The 26,713-nt window shown below is 39.9% G+C and overlaps 1 protein-coding gene across 3 annotated transcripts in view; it reads right to left on the bottom strand.

The window, feature by feature from the left end:
* Positions 1 to 75: 75 nt before the first annotated feature.
* The window catches only part of Txlng (taxilin gamma), a 43,431-nt gene continuing 16,793 nt past the window's right edge, over positions 76 to 26,713 (bottom strand). For 2 of the 3 annotated variants that reach the window (XM_052171769.1, XM_052171770.1), the window contains 8 exons: positions 23,922 to 24,013; positions 17,409 to 17,579; positions 13,572 to 13,766; positions 10,107 to 10,226; positions 9,155 to 9,229; positions 6,043 to 6,135; positions 3,795 to 3,890; positions 76 to 2,788 (listed from right to left, as the gene is read on the bottom strand). In XM_052171769.1, coding sequence (XP_052027729.1) covers positions 2,471 to 2,788; positions 3,795 to 3,890; positions 6,043 to 6,135; positions 9,155 to 9,229; positions 10,107 to 10,226; positions 13,572 to 13,766; positions 17,409 to 17,579; positions 23,922 to 24,013 — 1,160 coding nt within the window. In that variant the 3' untranslated portion in view covers positions 76 to 2,470. Of the gene's footprint in view, positions 2,789 to 3,794; positions 3,891 to 3,936; positions 5,795 to 6,042; positions 6,136 to 9,154; positions 9,230 to 10,106; positions 10,227 to 13,571; positions 13,767 to 17,408; positions 17,580 to 23,921; positions 24,014 to 26,713 lie in introns of those variants that run through there. The other variant, XM_052171771.1, reaches the window with a different exon arrangement.

Below are 26,713 nucleotides of genomic sequence, written 5' to 3'. Positions count from 1 at the left end.
AGGCTGGGTGGGTGTGCATGTTTTTATCTGGTAGAAATTGCACGCAATTAGCAAACAAAGAATACACAGAAGCTGTTAATTTCATCATACATATTTACTTAATCTCTACAGAATTGAGTAGATAAAATCAGATTCACGTTAGTGAAAAATCTCTACAAAATGTCTTTGAAAAGCAAAACAAGACTGCCTCTTAACAATTCATATCCTCATGAAAGACGTGGGCTGTAAAAATAAAGCAGTGTGTTTAGCACAAACTAGAAGATATCTGCATCATTTTTTCACAGTTATTTCCATCTACAGTCTGAAAGAGGTAGATTTTTTTTTTCAGCAACACCTGAGAATTGAATTGTGATAGCCAGGTGTGTGATAAAGGCAGTTGCACACATAACTAAAAATACAGGTCTCAAGACCGTCTACAAGTCTGAGGATGAAATGGCCTGATACCCAAGACCCAAGTTTTCGCTACATTTTGGGGTCTACTGCCACTAAAAATATACATAAAGATTGCATGGTAGTGCACCGTATGCAGTAAGTGAATTCAACATTTACCTTTTCTGGGCCAGCATAATAGCATTACAGTGTTCTAGAATATGGTAAATACAGGGCGTGCTACAAAGCCACAACACTGGGCTGGTGAGGTGATCACTTTAAGGGAGGGTATCCTTCTTTGAGGTCCCATCTGTTTTTATTCACAGGGTAATGGAGGAGAGATTCTGCATATATCTCATACAGAATCTTCTATCCTCTAAAGATCTAGCTAAAAATGCATGTAAGCCGAAAGCAGCAGGCCAGGACTATTAATCACATTGCTTTATAAAGCCCTTGAAAATATGCAACAGGTTGAAGATTTACAGTCTTCCACACAGGACAAGCACCACAAATGTGGCAGGCTACACACATGGCTTAATAAAATGTTAAGAGCTGTGTATCCAGCAGACTTATGAAATGTGATCATTAGTAATAATTTCAAAGTAGATTATATTTTTGATACATATTCATGGGAAATAAGTCCAGTATTTCATTTAGTAGCTGAAGGCGGGAGGGTATTTATAAAGAGGCTATTGAAAGGTATTTTTGTTGTTTCTGACTTCACTTTGACAGTAATAAGATTACAACCTACTTTATGAATTTATCTTCTACTTTCTGACCCCTTGATTAATATCACCAAAGTTTAGAAAGATAATTGTCTACTCCAGGTACTGTTTTCTGTCTTTGGACTTTTCAAGTCTTTGAACCTAGTTTCAACCATAAATGTGCCAGGAGTTTACAAATAAAATTTTTAGCAAAGAGAAATGGAATTTAATTTAGTCTAATTAAACAAGTGTCAGTCTGATAGCTTTGCTCAGTAGAATATGGTGCAACAGCTTTACTTGAACCTTTAAAAAATTGACTTAAAGCATCTCCATGTAAATTATACCAGAGATAATAAATACCTAGCAATTTCCATGGCTGAGCCACAACTAAAACTTCTTATATGCTTAATTTTTAAATTTCCCAATTCAAAGTGTAGAAACAATAATACTGGTTTTTGTTGTTTTAAGTGAGAAAGGAGAAACAGACTAGAAAGCTAGATGACTTTTTGACTATGTAAACAATCTGCCAAGTTTTCCCAAGAGTAAAAAAAAAAAAAGTTGGTTCCAGTGTTTTTACTTTGGAAATTAAATGTGCCGATCTATAATTCAGATTCTCTATTAGGAAACAAAATAACTAGTATTCTTTGCTGATGAAAACTGTCAACCCAGGACCTCTTATGATAGGCAAGTGCTTGCCACACCGAAATATACAAAGCCAAAAATGTATGCAAGAAAGCAGTTTTCAAGGAATAATCACCTTTTTATGGGAACTGGAGAATTAACCACCGTCCTCTACAGTCATCAGATAGTCCAGATTTTGTGTGTTGTACATTATATCCTCAAATCTGCTGTTAGAACTAGTTGACAAGTAGTATCTTTATATGTTTTGTCAGAATTTAATGTTATGTGGTTATTTTAATTTCTCAAGTGAATCAAGAAAAGCTGGTTCAAATGAAAAATCCCAAGCTTGTTTCTACCAGTTCCCCCAATCCCCTATATTTAAGTGGGTTATTAACAGTATTTTCCTTTGACTCTAATATTAATGGGATAAGATACTTAACATTGTTTTCATATCAAGGAATCATCAGGAGAATATAATTCCTCTAATGGCCTTGTTACAAAAATGTGCAAGGAGCAGGAAGAGAAAACAAAGATGGCATGCACTCCAATAATGAGGGAAAATGAGGCAGATGTGCAACATAGTTGAGGGAAATTCATAGAGTAAAACTATTCCAAACTGCTAAGCAGCCTCCTGTACCACATAAGTCCAGTAGTTCTAAGAAAATACAGATATGGTAGAAAAAGTAAGAAAATTTTCACCACAAAACCAATAGTTACTACTAACAGAGGAAGTTATACACAAAATATATCTCTCAATACAGTAACCATACTTCACCCTAGTCAACTGACTCAATGCCTTGAGCAGCAGAACCTGAAGATGAAGGCTTTTGTGCAGCACTCACTGACTTGGCCCTAGCCTCCAAGTGCATTCCCAGGGCTCTTGAAGTGTTTGTCTCTTTGGAGGAATCCAGGACAGCACAGGGCTGTGTTGCAGTTGACACCAAGTCCCCATCTGCTTTGATAGAGACCTGCTCTTTCAGGACTTCGACCTTCTCGTTGAGCTCATTTCTCTCTGTCTGAAGAGCCCTGCACAGCTTCTCTAACCGTTCCAGTTTTATTTGAAAGGCCTTGTACTCTTTATCACGGACAGTTTTCTGTTGTGTGTTTTTTTAAAATGAAAAACAAAACCAGTCGAGAGTTCCATAACCTCATTAAATACAAATCAGGTATTGCTTGTAAACAAAATAACTGAGCTGAACCACATTGGAAACCTGTTATTGTCTACTATACATGTTTAGATTACTTAGAAACCTAACACCCAATCTAGTTTACCTTGACTGCATATGCATATTAAGTATAGGATGGGCTGTTTAACATGTTTTAAATTCCTGGTTTCTTAAAAATAGGTAAAATTTCCTTAAAGTTGGTAAAAATTTCATGTTAAAGAAATTAAAGGTAGGTAGTTGTCAAAAGCTTGCAAAACTTGAGAGACATATTTTTTTTTGTTTTTTTGTTTTTTTTTTTTTGAGACAGGGTTTATGTAGTTCTGGCTGTCCTGAAACTCAAAAAGTCTACCTGCTCCTGCATCCCAAGTACTGGGATTTGAATGTACACCACTGCTGGGCAAAACAAGATTTTTTTTTAATGCATGTGTGGTCCAACATTTTGTAATCATGTCAAATTAGTTAAGATGTGTGGTGACTGCAAGCAATACATTTTCTCTTGTAACATGGTCAAAATGTATTGTTAACTTTTTTTCAGGTAAAAAGTCATTGAGTAGTCACATTAGGAAGTCTAATGAATGCACATTCCTAGGCTTGGACTCAAAAGTTTAGCATCTCTTGGTTGGTTGTTTAAAGGCAAGGTCTCACCATGTAACCTTAGCTGGCTTGGAACAGTGTAGCTCAGACCAGACTTGACCTTCTAGATGTCCTGATTTTGCCTCTTGAGTGTGCTGTTAAGGCATGTACCACCAAGCCCCACCATATCTTAGATGTAGGCACTTGAGCTAACTCATGCCTAGTGGCTAGTATCTTGAGAAGGTAATAAAAATGTTTAATCCTTCATTCAAGGCCTTCTACATCTATCCAGCAACCAGAAAAGGCTGACTATTCAGTAACTTCCAAACTATGCATAACTAATGACAGACCCTAATCTTACCTCTTCGGCCATCTGCAGAAGTGCTTTATTATTGTTTTCCCATTTGGTACGCCATATTATTGTTTCTTTTTCCAGTTTTTTAATTTTCTTTGTCATCTGTGAATGAACATAATTACAACTTTAAAATCCTAAGTTAACATATGTGTGAATGTTTTGGCTGCATGTATATGTGTCTGGCCTCAGAGTGAGGCCATTAGGTCCTCTGGAACTGGAGTTACAGATAGTTGTACAAGATTGTGGATGCTGGGAACTAAACTCCATTCCTCTGTAAGAATAAGTAAGCTTAATTACTGATCCATCTCTCCTCCTGAATTTCATCCTGTTACTATGGGCTGTCTGATCACCATAGAGGATTAATGGTGCTCTTTTCTCTATCACTGCATTTGTCTCTGACTTCCAAGACTAAATACTGATGTTCTACCACAATATCCAATCATTCAAGAACTAGAGGTAGTAGAATTTAGTTAACACTTCGGGGGAAATTAAAACGTTTTAGAACTTGTTGTGACCAGGCTGACCTAGAACTCAGACATCTATCTGCCTGTGCCTTTGAAGTGTTAGGATTGGATGTTCCAGGGCAAAGGAACATTTTTAACCCTTTGTTACGAGAACATATTTTTAGAAGTTTAGAATGAATTGATCTATGCCTATCAATGTCATTCGCAGTATTCCTTTGTCTGCTGGGTTCACACCAGCTATGATGTGGTGTGTCAGGACACTGAGCCAGGTGCTGTTAAGCGGAAACAAGACTGACCAGAGTAGTTGAGGCAGAGTAGTTGAGGAGTCTGTCTTGAACTGTGTTCACTTTAACTGTGAGCATGTGCTGGAATCCAGCTGATACTGTGCTTAACAGTTACCCCTACCCCTCGATCGGATTATCAACTAAAAGAACTGGTAGGCAGAACAAATCTACTCGCAGAATTCTCCAGATTACTAGGTCTAGAAATACCTCAAGGTGGTAATCTGAACACTGTTTAGTTCATAGTACTTGAACACATGTTTAATGTGCCAAACACTACCAGAAAATGGTAGGTCTTTACTATTTTGAAGGCCACCAACCTGAGAGACCTTAGTTTGATGTTGTAAGGAGAGAACCAACTGACAGAATTAGTCTGTCCTACACATATGTGATACGTACATACAACACAATAAGTAAATGGGGGTGGGGGCGCACAAAGTCAGCAACTTGACTACGATCACACTTTTTAAAAGATTTATATTTTATTTACGTGGATTTCCTGGAGCTGGAATTACAGGTATTTATGAGCGACTTGAATGGGTGCTGGAACTGAACTGAGTCCTCTGGAAAGTACCAGGCACTATTAACCACTGAGCCATCTGTCTACCGTATAGATTTATTTTTATTAATGTTTATTCAGGGGTGTGTGGAGGCATCTGCACAGCAGCAAAAGGCCCACACAGACAACTGAATAGGGATGGCATCAGATCACCTTGATTTAGACAGAGATTGTTGTGGTGAGCTACCCAGCATGGGTGCCTCTACAACAGCAACCAATGTGCTAATGCAATGGAGATGACCCAGAGCATGCATTCTTGGCTACTAAGATGAAATAATGGTCATGGCTCATGCCATATATTGTACTTTTCAGCACCACTTTGAAAAATACTCCATTATAGTCTGAGTGATGTGTACCTATAGCTCCGTTACCTGAGCTAGGAAGGCTGAGGATTGAGGCAAAAGGGCTGCATGAGTCCTACAATACAAGATAGGCCTTGGCATCATAGTGGTGAAGGGGGCAGCGGGGGCAGAACCATGCAATGGTAGAGCATCAGGGTCAGGTCAAGCTATACCAGTCTGGGCTACAAGGTCTGTTTTGGTCTTTTAAAAATTTATTTATTATTATATATGTAAGTACACTGTAACTGTCTTCAGACACACCAGAAGAGGCCATTGGATCCCATACTGATGGTTGTGAGGCACCATGTGGTTGCTGGGAATTGAACTCAGGACTTCTGGAAGAGCTGTCAGGCCCCAAGATCTGTTTTGTTTTGTTTTGTGGAAAAAGATTTTGTGAAAGGAATGGAAGCCTGTAAAGTATTTTCTAAAAATAAAGATTTACAGTAACTAACATAGAATCCTAAAAGTATAAAGATTAGCTTTTCGGAAGTGATCAAATAGAGCCCTATATTTGGAAAGACAGTCTCATTAACAATATACTCACCCAAGTAGTAATAAAGAACTCTTAAGATCCCTTTTATATTTCAGTCTACTAAAATATATAAATACCTTTTCCATTTCCTGCCTGAAGGTTGTAAAAAGTTCATTGCTTTTTGCCATAGTAGTCTGGAATTCTTCAAATTTATCCATATAAAGAGAAAGCTACAGAACAAAATAGAAAGTCAGTTATTCTGAGTTCTAGGTAAACAATTCAAACTCTACATGATGACAGCAAAATGTGATGGCTAAAGTTCTAATAACTCACAGAGATGTAGTACTTGGGAAACTTATTATAACTTCATTAATCAAAATCCAATGGACATGGTAGTTAGAAATTTCACACCTGCTAATGTTTTGAGTCTGACTCTTCTTACATTTGAAAACTATAAAGGACCAGCTTTTAGCTTACTATTGAGGATATATCTTCTGAGTAAAGGCATGGAGGTAGTTGGCGACAATGAGATGCTCAAGAAAAGAACAGAAACTAGGAAATGGCAGTTTTTCTTTTAACGTAAAGGAATTTGTATTCAAGACAAACTTAAAAATAACTATAAAAAAGTTTTACACACTACACCCATAGTAAAAGCATCCAAAGAGAGAAGACTGTGAGGAAAGAATGGAAAAGTTCCAGGAGGAGGGTACCCTTCAAAGATATAATGTCATTCATTACAAGGAAACAAGTTCAGAGGATTATTTTTCTCCCAAGAGCACAAAATATAAATAAAGGGGCAGGCTAGAAAGAGTGCTTGCTGTTGTTGCAGAGGACCTGGGTTTAGGTTTCCAGAGCCTGAATGGAGGCTCACAACTATCTGTAACCCCCCCTCCTGATCTCTGCAACAGGCACTTATAGGCAGGCAGCCAAAGTACTTACTCCTACACATTAAATTGTAATCTTAGGAAGTAGAGGGCTTATCTAGGGCTACAGTTTAGCAGCAGAGTGTTTGCTTAGTGTAAAGTTCAGTCTCCAGTAATGAACCAAATAAAGGGGAGGAATATAATGCAGACACCAAAAAAACCACTTACTCAGTGATGTGATATGAATATTATAGGAAACATCAAATAAAACGTGGGAGGCTGGAGTAGGATACCATGGAAGATGGCACCCACAGGGTAAGTGGCACATGGGGAGCACTTAAAGCAGGTGCTACTGTAGGGGAAGCAGTAGCAGACAACTCATCAGGCTACACGTAATCATGGGAGTATAGCAAAAGAATTGGAACTGCAATAGAATGCAGGATTGAGCAAAAGCAAGGCTGATGGCCTGAAGTCAGGCAACGGCAATACTCGAAGAGCACTTTTGCACTAGTAAGATACTCCAGTAGTGTCAGTGAGGTTTGCTCTAACTGAAGATGTGACATCCATATAAAAGCCAAATAAATAGTTAAAAGAGTTCAGTGCTGGCCCACAGCAGTGAATAGATGTCAACTACCCACAAGGATCAAGGCACAGCAATTACTAGCAACTGCTATCTAACAGAGCAGCAAATGAAATCAATTCTTGGAAAGGATGGTAATGTTCAGGTAACAGAAAAAGAAATTGACTGCAAAGGAAACACTAAGGTGGCACAGGTCCTAGACAGCACCTACAGAAAGCCTTGAGTCTTGTCTCCATTTACTGGGACAACTGAATGTATAGGACTGACAGGATTTGAATTTCCTACTAGCCTTCTGGCAATGATCATAACCTACTGTGAAAGTTCCAGAGACTTCTGATAAACATCTGTTAAAATGTATAGACTTAGGGCTATCTTTGTATGAAGTTAGTATCACCAACACAGTAAAATGTCCCACCCTATCCTGCAACAGTATCCATAAGTGTTACTTATAAAGATTCATGCCAGGTTTAATGTATTAGTGTATTTAGGGTCTTTAAAGAGATGTAAAGCTTAGCTTCTTTCAGTGGAACCTAACTAGCTAAAAAGCACTTAATTTCACCTACTAAGACAGGGAATCCTTCTTGTACTTTCTCCTCAAGTAAGGAGATAAATGGTACACACTACAAGTATTCTAAACAGGTTGCAACAACCTGCACAGTGTGGAATGAAAAGGGAAGGAAAGCTTTGGCTAAAAGTATTTCACAAAACTACCTTCAAGAGGAACTATGATTACAAGTGGTATTAAAACAGCTTAGGTGACAAATTAGCACAAAACTAAGGTATGTGAAACTGTAACATTCTTTAAATGTGGAAGCTTGCTGGTTTTCCCTTAGTGTGGGATATGAGGTAAGACACTTCAGAATATACTGGAACAGAATATACTTGTCAGGCCTACTTACCATTAACACACACCTTCCATCATAGAAAGTAGACATGGTTGAATACTTTATTATTTTACTGCTTAAGTAGAAAAAGGTACAGTGGAGGCCTAAAACAAATTTACAAACTTCAGGGTTTTTTTTTTTAAAGATGGTTATTTTTTTTTTTTTTTGGTTTTTTTGAGACAAGGTGTCTCTGTGTAGCCCTGGCTGTCCTGGAACTCACTCTGTAGACCAGGCTGGCCTCGAACTCAGAAATCCGCCTGCCTCTGCCTCCCAAGTGTGCGCCACAACTGCCCGGCTCAAACTTCAGGTTTTAAGGATGGTGTTTTGGGTGAAAATAATCACATCTGACATTAGGATAAAACATAGCTAAGTACCTTAAACATGGCTGAGAAAGGTTCTCTACTATCCGAGGGACAAGACAAGCTGGGATGAAAGGATATGGAGATGGGTAAGAAGTGTCTGGGACCTTGAAAATGAGAACCATTAGCTGGGCGGTGGTGGCGCACGCCTGTAATCCCAGCACTCTGGGAGGCAGAAACAGACGGATTTCTGAGTTCGAGGCCAGCCTGGCCTACAGAGTTCAGGACAGCCAGGACTACACAGAGAAACCCTGTTTCGAAAAATCCAAATCCAAAAAAGAAAAACAAACAAAAAACCCAGAAAAATTAGAACCATTAAAGATGGATAACTAACCGTCCCAGTTTGGTTAGATTTGAGAGTGGGAGCCACTACAACTAAGACAGGTCTTTTAGTACTAAAACCAGGGACACTCAAATTTGGATGGTTACCCTAAATGAAGAGTCACTTCTAAGAGATATTCAAGACTGGGAAGAAGCAAAACCACATTAGAGGAGTTTCCAGGTATGTATTAAATGAGAGTCATTTTTATTACACATTCTGCTACCCCCCACTATCAAGTTACCTGCTGTTTTAGTTGTACTTCTTGCTGTTTCATTTGTTCATATTTGTGCCTGGATTCTGTTGCTTCTTTTAATAACTAAAAAACAGAAACATCCTTGCAAAAGTACTAATAGCAATTACAAATAAATATGAATACAATGTCAAATACCATAGTTACTCCACATCCTTCCCCTACAAATTGAATACCTTCTTTCCACCAATCAGCATTTACACACACCTTCCATCATTAGGAAGTAGACATGGTTGAATACTTTATTATTTTTACGACTTAAGTAGAAAAAGGCACAGTGGAGGTCTAAAATGGTTAACAAGCTTTAAAGATAGTGTTTGGGTGGTTTTGGGTGAAAATAAGCACATCTGATATTAGCAGAAAACATAGCTAAGTGCCTCAAACATGGCTGAGAAACCTTCTTTACTACCTAAGGAACAAGATAAGATGGGGTGAAAGGGTATGGAGGAAAGCAGTAAAATTTAGAGAACAAACAAAGGGAAATGGATGGAACATTGGAGATGTGCTTGCTTTATGAGCAGAAAGCCCCGGGTTCAGTCCTCAGGACTCCCTAAATTCAGTATGGTGGTTCAAGGAGTTCAAGTCATCCTCCAGCCAGGACTACAATATGAGACCCTGATGCAACAAAAATGAAGGGGGGGGTATGTCCATGTTGGAGACCCTGACTTAATAAAATTAAAATTGCACTAAAAAATAAATCGTTTCCCTAGTGTTAAACTACAAAATAACTTGTTAAAAAACAAAATAAGGGCAAGGTATGGTTAATACATGCCTTATTAATCCTAGCACTCAAAAGACAGAGGCGTGTGAATGTGAGAACAGAAATAAGTAGCCAAAAGCCTTCTAGTGCTTTTCTATCATACCCCAGGAGTAACATGGAATGCTTTAGTTAAAATACTGGCAATACCTTGTCCTTTTTTTTTTCTTAAGGAACAGAACTTACAAACTCTCTCTCTCTCTGATGTTTTTCATCAGCTTCTTTTATCAGCTGTGTTGTTTGCTGAAGTTTGGCATCCACAAGCTGTTGTTGCAATTCCTTGTGTTTGAATACTTTATCAATATGCTATGGAAAAAGAATTCCTTCCATCACTTCATGAAGACAGGAACACAATAGGGAGGAAATATAAGATGTTACAACACTCTGCTTATCCTGCTTTCCTATTAATATCACATAGGTAAAAATACTAGGTCTTTCTGTCTCTGCACCTAAAGTAGTGTTTGATGTCACCTGCAAGAGCACACTGCCCTTTGATCAGCCATGTTGGAGCTAGGCATCATCACAAGACAAAGAAGAGCTCAAACTAATACATCATACATACACAGTGCTTTTTCTGCACATTCCTTTTTTCCTACCCATTAAATTTTGCTAAATTCATCAGTTGAAGGCAGCATCTGACAACTTATAAATGAGTCAAAGACAAGCTAATGTGTGACACTAGGCAAAATTTCTGTCCTGCTAATAATACCTAGGTTTGCTGAGCTGTGAGTAGTTGAACCACATAAGGTGCTTGGTGCCATACAGACATTTGGCAAAAGCTCACATTTCCAAGAAGAACAGGTAAGTGGCTAGCTATATACACTAAAGCCATCAGAACATACATGCCTTTTTGGAGCTAGAGAATTAGGGTTCTTCAAGTTACAGTGTGATATGTGACAGGGAGAATACTAATGGGCAGTGAGGTAGCCTAGGTATAAGAATATGGCAGATGATTTCATCACTTAAGAATATGAACATGCCATGGTATTAATCACAAATAATAGGATTCAAACAGGGTTTTATAATTTGCTACTTCTATGAGGAAGCAGACAGCCTATTAATGAAACTAAAAGAATCATAAGAAAATTGGGGGAGGGGTGACTGATGGCTCAGCAGTTAAGAACACATGGCTGCTCTTCCAGAGAACCCAGGTTCAATTCCCAGTACCCACGTGGCCGCTCACAACTGTCTGTAACTCCAGTTCTAGAGGCTCTGACACCCTCACACAGACAAACATGCAGGCAAAAAATGAGGCCCATGCCTTAATCCCAGTAGGAAGACCTTAGTAAATTCAAGGCCAGCCTAGGCTAAGTGGCAAGCTCCAGGACAGCCAGGATTGCAGACAAAATCAAAAAGAAAGAAAATCAGGGCTTTAATCATTAAATAATAAATTTTAGCCTGTATGACAACAAAACCACGAAACTATTTAATAAGTTCTTCAATAATAAAACAGGACAAAGAAATCTTATATTTTGGAGATGAGACATAAACTAGTGAAACAGATAGGCTTTATTTGGTTCTTAATTCAAAATTTTGTTATTAATAACAGAAAAATAGGAAGGGTTAAGAGCTCTTGCTGCTCTTCTTGTTGCTCTTGCAGAGGACCCAACAATGGGCAGCTTACAAATGCATGGAATTCCAGCTCCAGGGACTCCAATATCCTCTTCTGACCTCTTGGAGCACCCATACACATAAAATTTTAAAAGAAAAGCAAATATATTCTAGCAGTGATTAGATTTAACATTAAATAACCACTTTTTGGATGTGAAAACGATACGGTCAAAAAGAACTTTGATTTATACACTAAATATTTACAAATGGGGCTTAAGAGTTGGCTCAGTGGTTAAGATCACTGGCTCCTCTTCCAGAGAATCTGGGTTGAAATCCAGCACTCACATGGTGGCTTGTAACCATGCGTTGACTCCAGTTTCAGTGATCTGGCTCCATTCTAGCCTCCTTGGGCACCAGGTACATGTGCATAGACACATGCGAACAGAACATCCATACACATAAAATAATTTACATTTTTTTTCAGTGAGTTCAAGACAGGAGCTTGGACATGGCTTAGCAATCAAATGCAAGTACTGTTCTGAGAGCTTGGTTCCCAGCACCCACCTTGGGCATCTCTCAGTCGCCTGTAATTACAGTTGCAAGGGATCTAATATCCTCTTCAGGCCACTGTAGCCACTGCACTCATGTGTGACTCCATAACCAGACAAAGACAAGCATATATACATATAATTTAAAATAGACTTGAAAAACTTAAAAAGTTCAAGGCCATAGTAAGACATTGGAAAATAAAACCCAAAACACCTGAAATTTTAGCACTCAGGAAGCTAAGACTGCATCTGCCTTGAGTTCCAGACTAGCCAGGAATACAGTGAGTTAGTTTCAAGTCAGCCTGGGGCCACAGATAAAGATCATACCTAAAACAATAACAACAACAACAAAAACTCACAAAAGGCCAGGCATTGTGATGCATGCCTTTAATCCCAGCACTCAGGAGGCAGAAGCAGGCAGATCTGAGTTTGAGGCCAGTCTGGTCTACAGAGTGAGTTCCAGAACAGCCAGGTCTACACAGAGAAACTCTGTCTCAAAACACTCCCTGCTCCCCGCAAAAAACAAAAACAAAAAAGACTAACAAAAGACAGGGGCCTGGGGTATAAGTTAAATAATAAAACTAGGATTGATTTCAGCACTGAAAGATAAAAAAAAAAAATAGGATTGAAGACAGCTATCTCAGTAGCAGAAAGTCCTCAGAGTATAGCCAAGGCCCCTGTGTTAACCAAATAGCACAATTAACCAAAAACCTAAGTAAATGGGCAGTGGTTGTGCAAGCCTTTAATCCCACTACTTGGGAGGCAGAGGCAGGCAGATTTCTGAGTTCGAGGCCAGCCTGGTCTACAGAGTGAGTTCTAGGACAGCTAGGGCTACACAGAGAAACCGTGTCTCAAAAAACTAACTAACTAACTAAATAAATAAATGAATAAATAAATAAATAAATAAATAAATAAATAATATTAAATAAAAATAAATAAAATAAAAAAGACCACGGTCTTGTAAAAAAACAGAAAAAAAAAATCACCCCCAAGTTAAAAAGGAAATTTGGTTTTTAAATGTAAGCATATTTTACACATGTCTATGAGCAGCTATTTGGAAGGTTAAAACATGAGGATCTATTTAAGCCTATGAATTGGAAGCCACCCACAGTGATAAGCAAAACCCAATCTGAATGACAAACAAACCAACAAACAAACAAAACAAAACCCTGAAACACAGATATAATGAATTGACTATAGATACTGTATAATCACAAATGTTTGAGCTGCAGGGCATTGTGGGGCCAAATGTTTAGTTATTATTAGTCAAGATAAGAAAACAATCTGTGTTATTAGAATTGCCATCTTCTAGTATTACATGGAACTAGTAGTTAATAAGACTCCTAGAAATTATCTTACCTATACATGCAGATAGATTCTCATTCCTCCTGGTTATGCAATGGTCTGATCCTTTCCTTAATCAATAAACCCACTTCTGCTCCACATGGACAGAAGTTCTAAAACATCCTGCAGCAATACTTTTACTATAGTAGTAAACAGAGAAGTTGCTACTAACAGTGAGAAGCAGTATAAAACAGTCTCGTACTATTACCTCTTCCCTTAGTGCATACTGCTCAATAAGCTTCTTCAGCTTCTCTCCCAGTTCAATGTTCTCCTGTCGCAGTTTGGCATTGTGTATATCATGCTGTTCCAACTGAGCTTGGATTTCATTTAGAGTTATCTGGAAATGTGCTGTGGCTTCTTTCCGTCGTTCTTCCTCCTCCCGTGCCTGCTGCAGATTTTCCTCCTTAGTATCCAAAAGAATTTCTGTTAATAGGAGATCTATGGACAAAATGCTCAAAGGAGCTAGGGTGGGCAGGCTACTCAGGAGGCTGAAAAGGAGATCCCAAGTTCAAGGCCTGCCTGGGCTTACAGGATGAGTTAAAGAATAGTCTGGGCAACTTAGTGAGACCCTGTCTCATGCAAAAACAAAAGGAGAAATGGTTCAATTGGTAAAGTGCTGCTGCCCAAGTGTAAAGACGTGAGTTCAAATTAATACCCACATAAAAACTGGAGCATGGAAGCCTGCCTTTAATCCTAGCTCTGGGGGATTCCACATGCACACATAGTACCACAGCCAACACACAAATGGACACAAACACCCCAAATTTAAAAAATAAGGTTGGCCTGGTTCTGGAAAGACTCAGTGAAACAGTATTCGGCAAAACCAGAACGGGGAAGTGGGAAGGGGTGGGTGGGAGGACAGGGGGAGAGAAGGGGGCTTACGGGACTTTCGGGGAGTGGGGGGCTAGAAAAGGGAAATCATTTGAAATGTAAATAAATTATATCGAATAAAAAAAATTAAATAAGAAAAAAAAATTAAAAAAAAAAAAGGTTGGAGATGCAGCTCAAGTAAAAAACTGTTTGCCTAGCATATGGGGGGAAAAAAGCTGCTGTGATATACGCTTACTACCACTGCCCTGAAATATTATGTCGAAGGTACAGTTTGTCCCCCTTACTTAGGACCAGAAAGCTTCTTTCTCTTTTCCCATACAGAGCACTGAGGTATAGCAATTGAGGGTAATATATATGACTGTCCGCTAGAACAGGCTTCTTAAATAAACACACAAAGAATCAGATCAGTCTGAGCAAATAGCCCCTCTTTCAGTTTACTTTCCAGGTCAAACCACTCCTGAGAGGCAAAGAGACCAATAGTATCCTTATTTTAAAAAGCTTACCTTCAAGGATATTTTATTAGTCCATTCAAAATGACTAGTTGGGCTGGGACAGGAGTAAATGAAGTGGGATTGAAACAAGGGCCCTGAGCACACTAGACATGTACTCTCCCTATATATTATATCCCCAGCACAGTTTTTAGTTTTCATTTTGAGACAAGATCTCATGAAGTTGTCCAGGCTGACAGTGAACTTTCTCTACAGCGGAGGCAGGCCTTGAACTTGCAATACTCCTGTCTTAGTCTTCTAACTATCTGTGGTTATAGGCCTGTACCCCTAATCTAGGTACCAATCTACTTTAAAATCAAATTATAGCCAGGCAGTGGTGGCACACATCTTTAATCCCAGCACTTGGGAGGCAGAGGCTGGCAGATTTGAGGCCAGCCTGGTCTACAGAGTGAGTTCCAGGACAGCCAAGGATACACAGAGAAACCCTGTCTCAAAAAAACCAACAACAAAAAGATCAAATTATAAAGGTTCAGGGCTGGAAAGATACCTCAGTGATTAATACTTGTTCTTGCAAAGGACCTAGGTTTCACTCGCAGCATCCACAGGGTAGCTCACAACCATCCATTAACTCCAAGTTCAGGGTAATTACAATTTCTGATACCTGCTTCTGACCTCTACAGCCAGCAGCTCGGTACTAGTGCATAGATATATATGCAGGCAAAACATTCATATATATATAATGAGACAAGATCTTTGGATTTTGTTTTTTTTTTCGAGACAGGGTTTCCTCTGTGTAGCCCTGGCTGTCCTGGAACTCACTCTGTAGACCAGGCTGTCCTCGAACTAAGAGATCTGCCTGCCTCTGCCTCCCAGAGTGCTGGGATTACAGGCGTGAGCCACCACCGCCCGGTGATAAATATATTTTTAAAAATAAATTAATAAATATGAATGATCAATAGTAAAAAAGTTCAGGGGTTAAGAGCATTTTTTTTGTTTTTCCAAAGGACCCAAATTCATTCCTCAGCATCCAAATCAGTTGACTTAGAACCATGTGTAAGTACAAGGGATTGAGGTTCCTATCAAGATCATATAATCACACACACACACACACACACACACCATAAATAAAATCCTTTAAAAAAAATTGGAAGCAAGGGGGCTGGAGAGATGGCTCAGGTTAAGAGCACTGACTGCTCTTCCAGAGGTTCAAGTCCCAGCAACCACATGGTAGCTCACAACCATCTGTAATGAGAGCTGGTGACGTTTTCTTGCCTGCAGGCATACATGCCTGCAGAAAGCTGTACACAGGGGCCAGAGAGATGGCTCAGTGGTTAAGAGTACTGACTGCTCTTCCAGGTCTTAATTTCAAGTCCTAGCAACCACATGGCGGCTCACAACCATCTGTAATGGGATGCAATGCCCTCTTCTGGTGTGTCTGAAGACAGCTACAGTGTACTCATATACATAAAATAAATAATTCTTTTTATTTTTTAAAAGGAAGCAAATCAGCTGGGCAGTGGTGGTGCACACCTGTAATCCCAGCACTCTGGGAGGCAGAGGCAGGTGGATTTCTGAGTTCGAGGCCAGCCTGGTCTACAGAGTGAGTTCCAGGACAGCCAGGGCTACACAGAGAAACCCTGTCTCAAAAAACCAAAAAAAAAAAAAAAAAAAAAAAAAAAAAAGGAAGCAAATGATACCTCCCAACTGGTGAAAAATCCATGTCCTAAGTTACACACTGCTGAAGCTAGGTCCTTGGGACAGAGATGGCATTTGCTCATAGTCCCAGCTCAGTGCCCTGCCCGACAGAAGGACAAGCTAATTACAATGTTAGGCAGATTCTTTTAAGGACTCTTTTTTTTCTCTCTTCCTCCATGGATATCAATTCATATCTACTTACTTTGCCTCCATAAATCTGCCAAGATCTAAATGTTTCTGCTAAAAGAATCAGTCAGCAAGAGCTAGGAGTGAGCTGGGCGAGCCGTGCGGTGCTGACATGGCCCTGGGTGCTCAGCCATGCTCCTCTCTCACTGACTCCAAATGTACCTGTTTCCCATTTCATGGCAGCTACTTTAGGGCTCTGCAAACAAAAAAACAAAACAAAACAAAACCTGACAACTCTGAGTTTTTGTTAAGCTATGGCTTTGAGAGGTTTGGGGTGGCGGAGGATTGGAGAAAGAGGTCAGTAGGTAAGAGCACTGCTACTCTTGTAGAGAACCCATGTTCAGTTCCCAGCACCCAGCAGATGGTGGCTCATAACCATCAATAACTTCAATTCCAGGAGATCTGACACACTCTCTGGCCTTCTCTAGCACTAGACATGTACATGGTACATACCAATAAAGCACATCTTTGAAAAAGAAAGTTAGGTGGGATATTTAGTCCATGTGACCAAATGTGACAGAATTCCTTTTTTGAACAGGAAACCCAAATTTAAAAGACAGTGTTCTGCCAGGCGGTGGTGGCACACGCCTTTAATCCCAGCACTTGGAAGGCAGAGGCAGGCAGATTTCTGAGTTCGAGGCCAGCCTGGCCTACAGAGTGAGTTCTAGGACAGCCAGGGCTACACAGAGAAACCCTGTCTTGAAAAACCAAAACCAAAACCAAACAAACAAAAAAGACAGTGTTCTATCAGTCTCACATTGTATTGCCTCATTCACGACATCAGCCCAAAGCAAACCAGAAACAGGTCTCTAGATAGGCACGGATTTCAAATAGACACAAGATGATCTTTGGTGACATCACTTCAAAACAGTAAATCAACTAACCTTTAAGGTCTTATTATGACGCTGAAGTTCCCTGCAAAGAGACTCCAGTTTGCTTCTTGCCAAGATGGCCTTGCTGTGTTCACTCTGAAGGTGAACTTTCTCTTTCACGATCTGGGCTTGCTTCTTTTGCAGAATCTTCATTTGTTTCTGAACATTCCTGCTTTCCTCCAGCTAAAATTAGCAAGCACTTTACATTCAGAAAGTGTAGCAAAAGCCCCCATTCCCTCACTGAAGGCCAGAACGATCAGTTACCAGCTATGCGATTTTTTTTAAGACATAGAGTCTTGCTTTGTAGCCTGGTTGGCCTACAACCCTCAATCCTCCTGCCTCAACCTGAGGTCTGGAATTACAGGCATATGCACCAAAATCAGCTAAGAGCTATGGCTGGAGGAATGGCTAGGCAGCTGGGAGTATTTACTAATCTTCTAGGGGGCCCCATATCAGGTGGCTCACAACGCCCATAGCTCCAGTTTCAAAGGATCACACACACACCCATCCTCCCTCCCTCACCCTCTCTCTATCCTGTCTGTTTGTCTGCCTGTCTCTCTTTCTCTCTCTCTCTCTCTCTCTCTCTCTCTCTCTCTCTCTCTCTCTCTCTCACACACACACACACACACACATTTTTAAGTCTTAAAAAAAACAACAGGCTCATCACCCCACGAGAGGGACCTGTAAAAAGGTGAGCATCAGAAACACTTCGTTCAATCAAGATGAATATTCAGATGGCATGGCATGAGCCTGTAATCACAGCACAAGGAGGCTAAGGCAGGATTGTCGAGATTTCAAGGTCAGCCTAGAACTATGAGTTATAATATTAGCCCCTGTCTTTAAATACATAACAAGCCAACTATTAGGCTAGAGAGCAGGCTGAAGCAGTGCTTAAGCAGAGGACCAAAGAGTTAAGGTCCCAGCACAAGTCTGTAACTCCAGCTCTAGATCTGATGCTCTCTTCCAGCCTCCTCAGATAATTCATCTATACGCACGCCACCCCCAACCAGTGGTAGAGCACTTGCCTCCCACAAGTAACATTTGGGATGAGGATCTCATCCTTAGCATGACTAAAAGTCAGCAGGGAGAACTCAATACTGCACTGTATAATTTTATTTAAACTCTTTCATACTATGTGAAACCACCAACCTCCTTCCTGTTCTAGTTGTAAGGAAGTAAGCAATTTAGGGTGGATGGAAGACAAGACCTTAATCTTTCTTTAGCCCCCTAGATATACATCTTCAGAACAATTTTAATTATTCAAGTTCCACTTTAATATCCAAATTTTATACAACTATTATCAGGCCAAGAGTTGCCCAAGAGTACAGAGTGAGATAGAGAATCTTGAAACCTTCCATACTGACCTGGGGACCTTGATTTGTCACCTTTGCCTGACTTCAGAGACTAATTATAGCTCTTCCTGGTTTCAAGTCAGTGATTCATGGGCAATTTAGGCTCCTCATTTTCCAGCTGTAATCCTTTTCTTCTCCCAGAGTTTGGGTTTAACCCTTTGCAAAATGAGCTAGCCCCTATCCTGGCCAGAACTAATTCAGCTAGGAAGGCCAGTATCTCTTGAATTTCTGTTTGTTAGTTAGCTGTCTATAGACTATTTCCTAGCTTTTAGGATTTGTTGAAATCAGAACATAAAATACAGTATTATTGGGAATGAAGAGATGGTTCAGTGGTTAAGATCACTGGCTACTCTTCTAGGGGACCTGGGTACAATTGTAGTACCCACATGATTCTCTGTAACTCCTTAGTTCAATTTCCATCCAGTCCCAGGGAATCCAACACCCTCTTCTGGTCTCTGACAGCTCCAGTACACACATGGTATAGAGGCATACATGTAGATGAAATACCCACATACATAAAATAAAATAAACTTTAATTAAAAAAACAGAAGTACTGTTCTTTATTTTTATTATAAAATAAGATGATGTTGTGTTAACAAGATAAGATGGCTCAGGTGGAGGCTTGCCACACAAACCTTATGGCTTGAGTTCAATTTCTAGAACTCACTCTGAAAAGTTGTCCCCTGTCCTCTGACATCCACATGCATACTGTGGGGCTCAAGTGTCAGCACTCTTTCTCATACACACAAACACACACATACATATAAAAGCTGGAATTAATGTGTGTTAATTTAGAAATCAATATTGAACTTTATTTTTCTAAAAAAAATACCCATAGACTACTGAACTAAATATAGAACGTTTTTTTTTAACTAACTAGGACTCAAGGATCCTGCAATTTTAGGTTAGAAGCAAATGAATCCATTCCAAGGTAACAACTATACTAACGGATAAGATGGCCACCTTACCAATCTTTCTGAACAGCTTTTACTTAAGAAATTGATGCTGAGTCACAAAGAGCAAGAGTGCCACCTTGTGGTCCATCAAAACACACCAAAAGCATCATTGCGGGATATGGTAGGTCAAGTCTGCCATCCCAGTACCTGGGAAGGTCATGAAGGCAAGATCAGGAGGTCAAGGTCACACCTGACAACAAAAGTTCCAGACTGACCAGGGACAAAAAAGGTTGTCTGTAAACAAACCAACCAAACAAGAACTTTCCAAACTATCTATTTACAGACACCACTTCTAGAAATTCCTATGGGCAGAGCTGCTGCTCTTGCACATGTGAAGTTGTCCAAGTGTGGACGAGGCACGGCAGTATGGTTTGAGAGACTGAAGAGGGAGTCAGACTGAACTACTGCCACTACCCCTGCTCCAGGGTTCCCGCAATCCTGGCTCACTAATCCTTTGCTGCCCCTTTTATGTTATTTCATCTATACAGTCCTAAATAAATGGTTATAAAGCAAACAACCCTTTTGTTTTTCATTGTTTTGACTTTAGGATGGACTAGTATAACCAAGGAACTGGTATTGCTTTAATAATTTCTCTAATTTACACTACATTAATTAAGCAGAATGTCAAATTCTGGATTACATTGCTACAACTCAACAGTATTTTTGAGGGATTATTGGGGGCACTGTGGGCCACAGACTCTGTCATATAAAAAAGGCTCTTCCATGTTTCAGAATTAGGTGGGGGATAAAACAGGAAAGGGCTCCTATGGGCTTCATTCTGATGACTTAAAGATAAGAAGTGGGGACCTTCAGGGTGAAAATTTGGGGAGGCAGGTAGGTATCATAATGCCACAAGCCAAGGGCCCAGGCAGACAAAGCTTCTTCTGGGACTGATGTAGTTGTTTTAAGTGGCTCCAACTGAGAAGGGGGAAGAGCAGACAAAAGAAGGAACAAGAGAGAGAGAGAGCTCACTTTGCTGTTAGTTCCAGCAGGCATAGAGCCTTCAGGACCAGCTCCACACACAGATGTGATAGATGTGATACAGCACATCTCAGATGGAACCCACATCCGAGTCGGCAGGGTTCGTGACCATGTCAGTAATGAAGAGTCTAACTGCTAGTTTGGAAAGCCAGAAAGCCATGTTTCATGTCTAACAGAGACACTGACAAATGAATCAAAACTGCATCCCACACATTAGCTTGTATTCCTCCTCTGTGGAGATCCCTGATTGCTTCTTGTACTTACCATAGTACAGAAGACACACTCCATGTCTGGTCAAATAGGTATAGGTTTTGGACAGTATCAGAAACCAATTGCTGAGTGCCAATGACAAGCCACTTCCCATTTTCAAAGCTTGCCATGTTATTTTCTTTTTAGTAGAGTCTTGGAATGTAGCCCAGTCTGACCTCAAACTCATAGAGACCCACCTGCCTGCTAAGTGCTGGGATTAAAGGTATATGCTGCCACACCACCCATTGTGTACTTTTTAAATGCATTAAAAAACTCAATCTTAGTCAGGTGTGGTGGTGCAAGCCTTTAGTCCCAGCACTCAAGAAGCAGAGGGAGACAGAGCACTGAGTTTGAGGCCAGCCTGGCCTATAAAATGAGTTCCAGGATAGCCAGGGCTACAGAGAGAAACCAAACCCTGTCTTGTAACCCACTCCCCAACCCTATTCCCCCCTCAAAATAACTAAAAAAGAGAAAGAAACATGGGACTGGAGAGATGGCTCAGTGGTTAAGAGGTACTGGCTGCTCTGCCAAAGGTCCTCAGTTCAATTCCTGGCAACCACATGGTGGCTCACAGCCATCTATAATATGACCTGATGCCTGCACTAATAGGCCCCAGTCTTTAAGGTATTTACTGGAGGCATATATTGATTTCAGTAGACCAATTTCTACAATTGTTATTTATTTGCTTGCTTATATACATATATGTATGTATATATACCATGACATGCCTGAGGAAGTTAGAAGATAATGTCCAGGGGTCAGTTCCCACCTTCTACCATGGGAGTCCTAGGGATCCAACTCCGGTCCTCAGGCTTGGCAGGAAGTACCTTTACTAACTCAGTCATTTTTTAAAAGATTTATTACACACACACACACACACACACACACACACACACACACACACACACAGTAGCTGTCTTCAGATGCACCAGAAGAGGGCATGGAATCCCATTACAGATGGTTGTGAACTACGGTGTGGTTGCTGGGAATTGAATTCAGGACCTCTCTGGAAGAGCAGCAGAGATTGCTTAGCCATCTCTCCAGGCCCCAACTCAGTCATCTTGCTGGCCTTTTTTTGGTGGGGAATGTTTTGTTTTGTTAAACAAAGTCTTGTTGAATAGCACAGCTGACCTCTAACTCACAGCAATCCTCTGGCCTCAGCACCCCAAATGTTGGAATTACAAATGTGAACTAGCACACCTAGATGATTTGTGTGAATTTGTTTAAAACTATTTAATTTTGTGTGTGTCTCTGCATGCTTGAGTGGATGTATGAGCACTACAAGCATGCAGGAACCCACTAGGGTCAGAAGAGGCATCAGACCTCCTGATACTAGAACTGGAATTCCAGGTGGTTGTGGGAGACCTGTGCTAGGATTCCAAGCCATGTCCTCTGCCAGATCAGTATGCATGCTACTGTTGAACCCAACTTGTGCATTTTGATAATGCTTTTCATGGTGTAAGAAACCCATCCCAAAGGTACTCAGTAGGGTAAGATTGCTTTCTGGACAAGCTTTAGCATATGAGTTCAAATCCCCAGTATCCATATAAAAAGTCAGGCATCGGTTATATAAATACCTGTTATCCTTGTGTCATTTGGGGGAGGAGTGTGTGTTATGAGGATCACTAGTACCAGCTTTAGTTAAAAACCCTTTCAAGACAGTAAGATGGGGCTGGAGAGATGGCTCAGAGGATAAAAGCACTAGCTGCTCTTCCAAAGGCCCTGAGTTCAAATCTCAGCAACCACATGGTGGCTGGCAACCATCTGTAATGAGATCCAATGCATTCTTCTGGCCTGCAGACATACATGTAAGCAGACTGTATACATAATAAATAAATCTTTAAAAAAAAAGACAGTAAGATGGAAAGACCCAATGTCCTTCCACTAACTTTTGCCATGTTTGTATCATCCTCCCCCCACACATATAAGGGGGAGCAAGAGCCTTACCACTTACTATCTCAACAAATGGGTTATAGAAGGAGTTGTCCAAGGCGAGCTTAGTCCATATAGCAAGTTCCACAACAACCAAGGCTACATTAGACTCTATCTCAAACAATAACAAAAAAAAACCAAAAGAAAAATAGATTTTTTTCTTCCAAAGTTAGGAAAATATTTAACTATTAATAAATCTAAATATTTTCTCAAAGATTTTTTTTTTGAAACAAGGTCTCATATCCCAGGTTGGCTGGTCTCAAACTGCCTATGACACTATGACACTGAACCTCTATCCTGCCTCTATCCCTCAAGTCCTGGGATTACAGGCATGCCCTACAACATTATTTTATGCAGTGCTGGGAATGGAACCCAGAGCTTCATGCATATAGGTGCACTATAGACACATGCACACAAACACACACATTCTCTCTCTCTCTCTCTCTCTCTCTCTCTCTCTCTCTCCATAAATAAAATAAATAAATCACTCTTAACACTGAATTTAAATAATCTATGCTAGCCGGGTATGATGGCACAAACTTATAATTGTAACTATTAAGATGCAGGCAGAAGGGTCACTTGAGCCCAGAAGCTGAAGACTGCATCCACACAATAAAACCAGACCCTGTTTCAAATACAAAGGAAAGGAAACAGTCTGTAGACCACACAGTGTTTAGCACTTTGGTGTTCTCTATGTGCGAGGATAATCAGCTGGGTGTGCTGGCATGTACCTTTAATACCAGCACTGGAAAGTCAGAGGCAAAGACAGGCTAATGTCTAGGAATTATTTAATCTTAACCTGCTCTACATAGCAAGTTCTAGGCCGGCCAAGGCTACATAGCAATAATTTGCCTCTAAAAACTAATCACTCCCTCATTCAGTCAATAAAACAAAATAATGAAAACCACAAAAGACTAAGAGATCAGATTCTCTCTTCCAATTTTTGAATAAAATATTTTACATTTTAAGCTACATCAAAATTTTAAAAAGCTTATCAAGCACACACAATATATTGTTATACTTTATGGCCCTCATGGTTGTGATTGAATACTCACAAGATCAGCATATTTCTTACAGAGAGCTGCCAGCTTCTCCTCTGGGGTTGAAAGGGTGTTTAGCGCTTGCATCAGTAATAAAACTTCTTTTCCTAATGATTAACAAGGTAAGAAATAAGTCCTGAATAATAAGATCAAATATGGCCTGTGAAGTCTACTGATACGTCCCATGTTCTTATCTTAGTAATTTCTACTTTCTTCTGACAAAGAAGAGACATATTGTATGGTAACAAGAAATATGGTATTTGACAGTTCAATTTTGGAAGAATTTTGAGCTGGGTGTGTTGTCCCAAACCACTAGATGCAACATGCAAAAGGATCCTCAAGTTCAAGACTATGCTGGGCCTCAGAGACAGACCCTGTTTCAGACAATCATAGCCAAATCAAACTACTTAATGATACAGCTAAGTGGAAGAACAATTGGTTACCATGTCCTGGGCTTGATTTTCCGGAAGGTAAGGAGCTACTTTTACATTTTGGATTAACAGACCCTCCTCTGTTCCTCACCCATTCCAATTGTACTCTCTAATACTGCTAAGAATTCTTATGGTGCTGGAGAGATGGCTCAGCAGTTAAGAGCACTGACTGCTCTTCTAGAGGTCCTGAGTTCAAGTCCCAGCAACCACAAGTGGCTTACAAGGTGGAGATCTGACGCCCTCTCCTGGAGTGTCTGAAGACAGCTACAGTATACTTTCATATAATAAATAAATCTTAAAGACAAAAGCTTCAGTCTGACCAAGTACATAGACAGACTTTCAGATGGTTCAGTTGGACATATGCTCTGCCCATCTCAAATGTACATACCTTTCCTATGTGCAATTAAGTAACTTACTTTCTGGTGATTTACTTTGTTATTCCTGTGTTAGCCAATGCCATCAGAGGCAAAAAAAACCAGCAAGACAACTCTTCCCAGGGGTGGGGTTGAAGGAAAGCCTAACAGTATTTTAAGGACTTTGACAGGGAAAATCAGGTAAGGACTGTGTTCACTCTTACAGATGAGCCTCCTTAGTGTGTGTACATCAATGACTGGTATATAGATTGCTATGGGAAGAAAAAACCAGAATGACTTCAAAACTGAGTACTTTTTAATGTGAGCACAGTGACTTGAGCCTATGAAAGATATCAACAGAGTAAGATGCCTTCTTCCATCTCTGAAAAAATGAGAAAACATTTCTATTCACATAAAATTTTATTAGTAAAACCCAAAAGCCATTTGGCCTAAGACTAATAATAACATTATGAGAATTTGTAAACTCAAGCGCTTTTGTTGTTGTATGTTTGTTTGTTTTCAGTGCTAGGACTTTTTTGTGTGAAACAGAATTTGCAGACTACAATTCACTTTTATTTTTAATGTAATGTTTTTGTTTTGAGAGAAACCGTGCCCATGTTGGCCTAGGGATTCACAATTTAGTATATTCACAAGGTTGTACAATCATGGCAACTATCTAATTGGGAGTGTTTTTATTACCCTTAAAACAAACCATAGCCAATAAGAGTTACTTCTTGCACCTCCATCTACCCCACCTCTGGCAACCATAAATCTACTTTCTGTCTCCAAAAATTTTACAATTCTGGATATTTCATACAAAAGAGAACATATACAATGCAGAGCCTTTAGTGTCTGGCTTTCATTGCAAAATAGTTTGTTAGCTTCCTTCATGAAGACTGTTCCGACACGCCCTTCCTTCCTATGCTAAGGAGTATTATAGCCTATAGATCGACTATACTTTGTTTACTCGTTATCACCTAATGGATACTTGGGCTTTTACTTCTTTTAGATATTAAGAATAATAATTCTGCTGGGCGGTGGTGGCATGCGCCTGTAATCCCAGCACTTGGAAGGCAGAGACAGGTGGATTTCTGAGTTCGAGGCCAGCCTGGTCTACAGAGTGAGTTCCAGGTTCCAGGACAGTCAGGGCTACACAGAGAAACCCTGTCTCAAAAAACCAAATAATAATAATAATAATAATAATAATAATAATGCTATGAACACTGTCTGCAAACTTCTGTGTATACAAGTTTTTAATCTTCTTGGGTATATATGCCTAGAAATAGAATTGCTGAATTGCTTGTTTATATAGTCAAGTATGATTTAGGAAAGGTGTCATTTCTAAGGAAATAAAATTACATTTCATATTCCTAACTTTTACATTTTAAAGAGGAGATTATGTTAACAAGAAAGGTAAGTCAAGCAAGCCATGGTGGCATGCACTTATAGCCCTAATTTGACTTGGGAGGTGAAGACAAAGGTTCAGGCCAGTCATCTTTGGTTACATATTGAGTTCAAGGTCAGCCTGGGCTACCTTTAAGACCTTGTCTCAAAAGAACAAAACAAAAAAGAAAATCCCTTCCAAAGAGAAAGGTAACTCCAAACATATATATAACACCTATAGAGCAGGGTGTGGTGGCAAAAACAGATTTAATCCTAGCTACAATCGAGGCCAGCTTACTTTACATACTGAATTTTGTGTTAACCAGGGCTGCATAGTGAGGACGTCTCAAAACAAAACAAAAGAAAAAGTACCCCTTACCATTCATATATGTAAATTATGTGGTGGTAAACTTAACTACAGTTATCTATAAGTTTGAGGCAGCCTGGTCTACACAGCAAATGACAGGCCAGCCAGGTCTATATAGTGAGACCTTCAAAAAAAATTGACACTAAAAGGAGCTCTCAGTCTTCTTCATGAGTCTCAGCATATCCAGATATTGCCTAGCATGCATGAGGCCACAGGTTCAATCCTTGGCATGGAGGACAATGACACCATACACAACAACACAGTTGATGCCTT

This window comes from Apodemus sylvaticus, chromosome X (assembly GCF_947179515.1).
Source record: "Apodemus sylvaticus chromosome X, mApoSyl1.1, whole genome shotgun sequence".
Taxonomy (NCBI): domain Eukaryota; kingdom Metazoa; phylum Chordata; class Mammalia; order Rodentia; family Muridae; genus Apodemus; species Apodemus sylvaticus.
The sequence above is the reverse complement of the archived record's forward strand: the minus strand, read 5'-3'. Positions and strand labels throughout refer to the sequence as shown.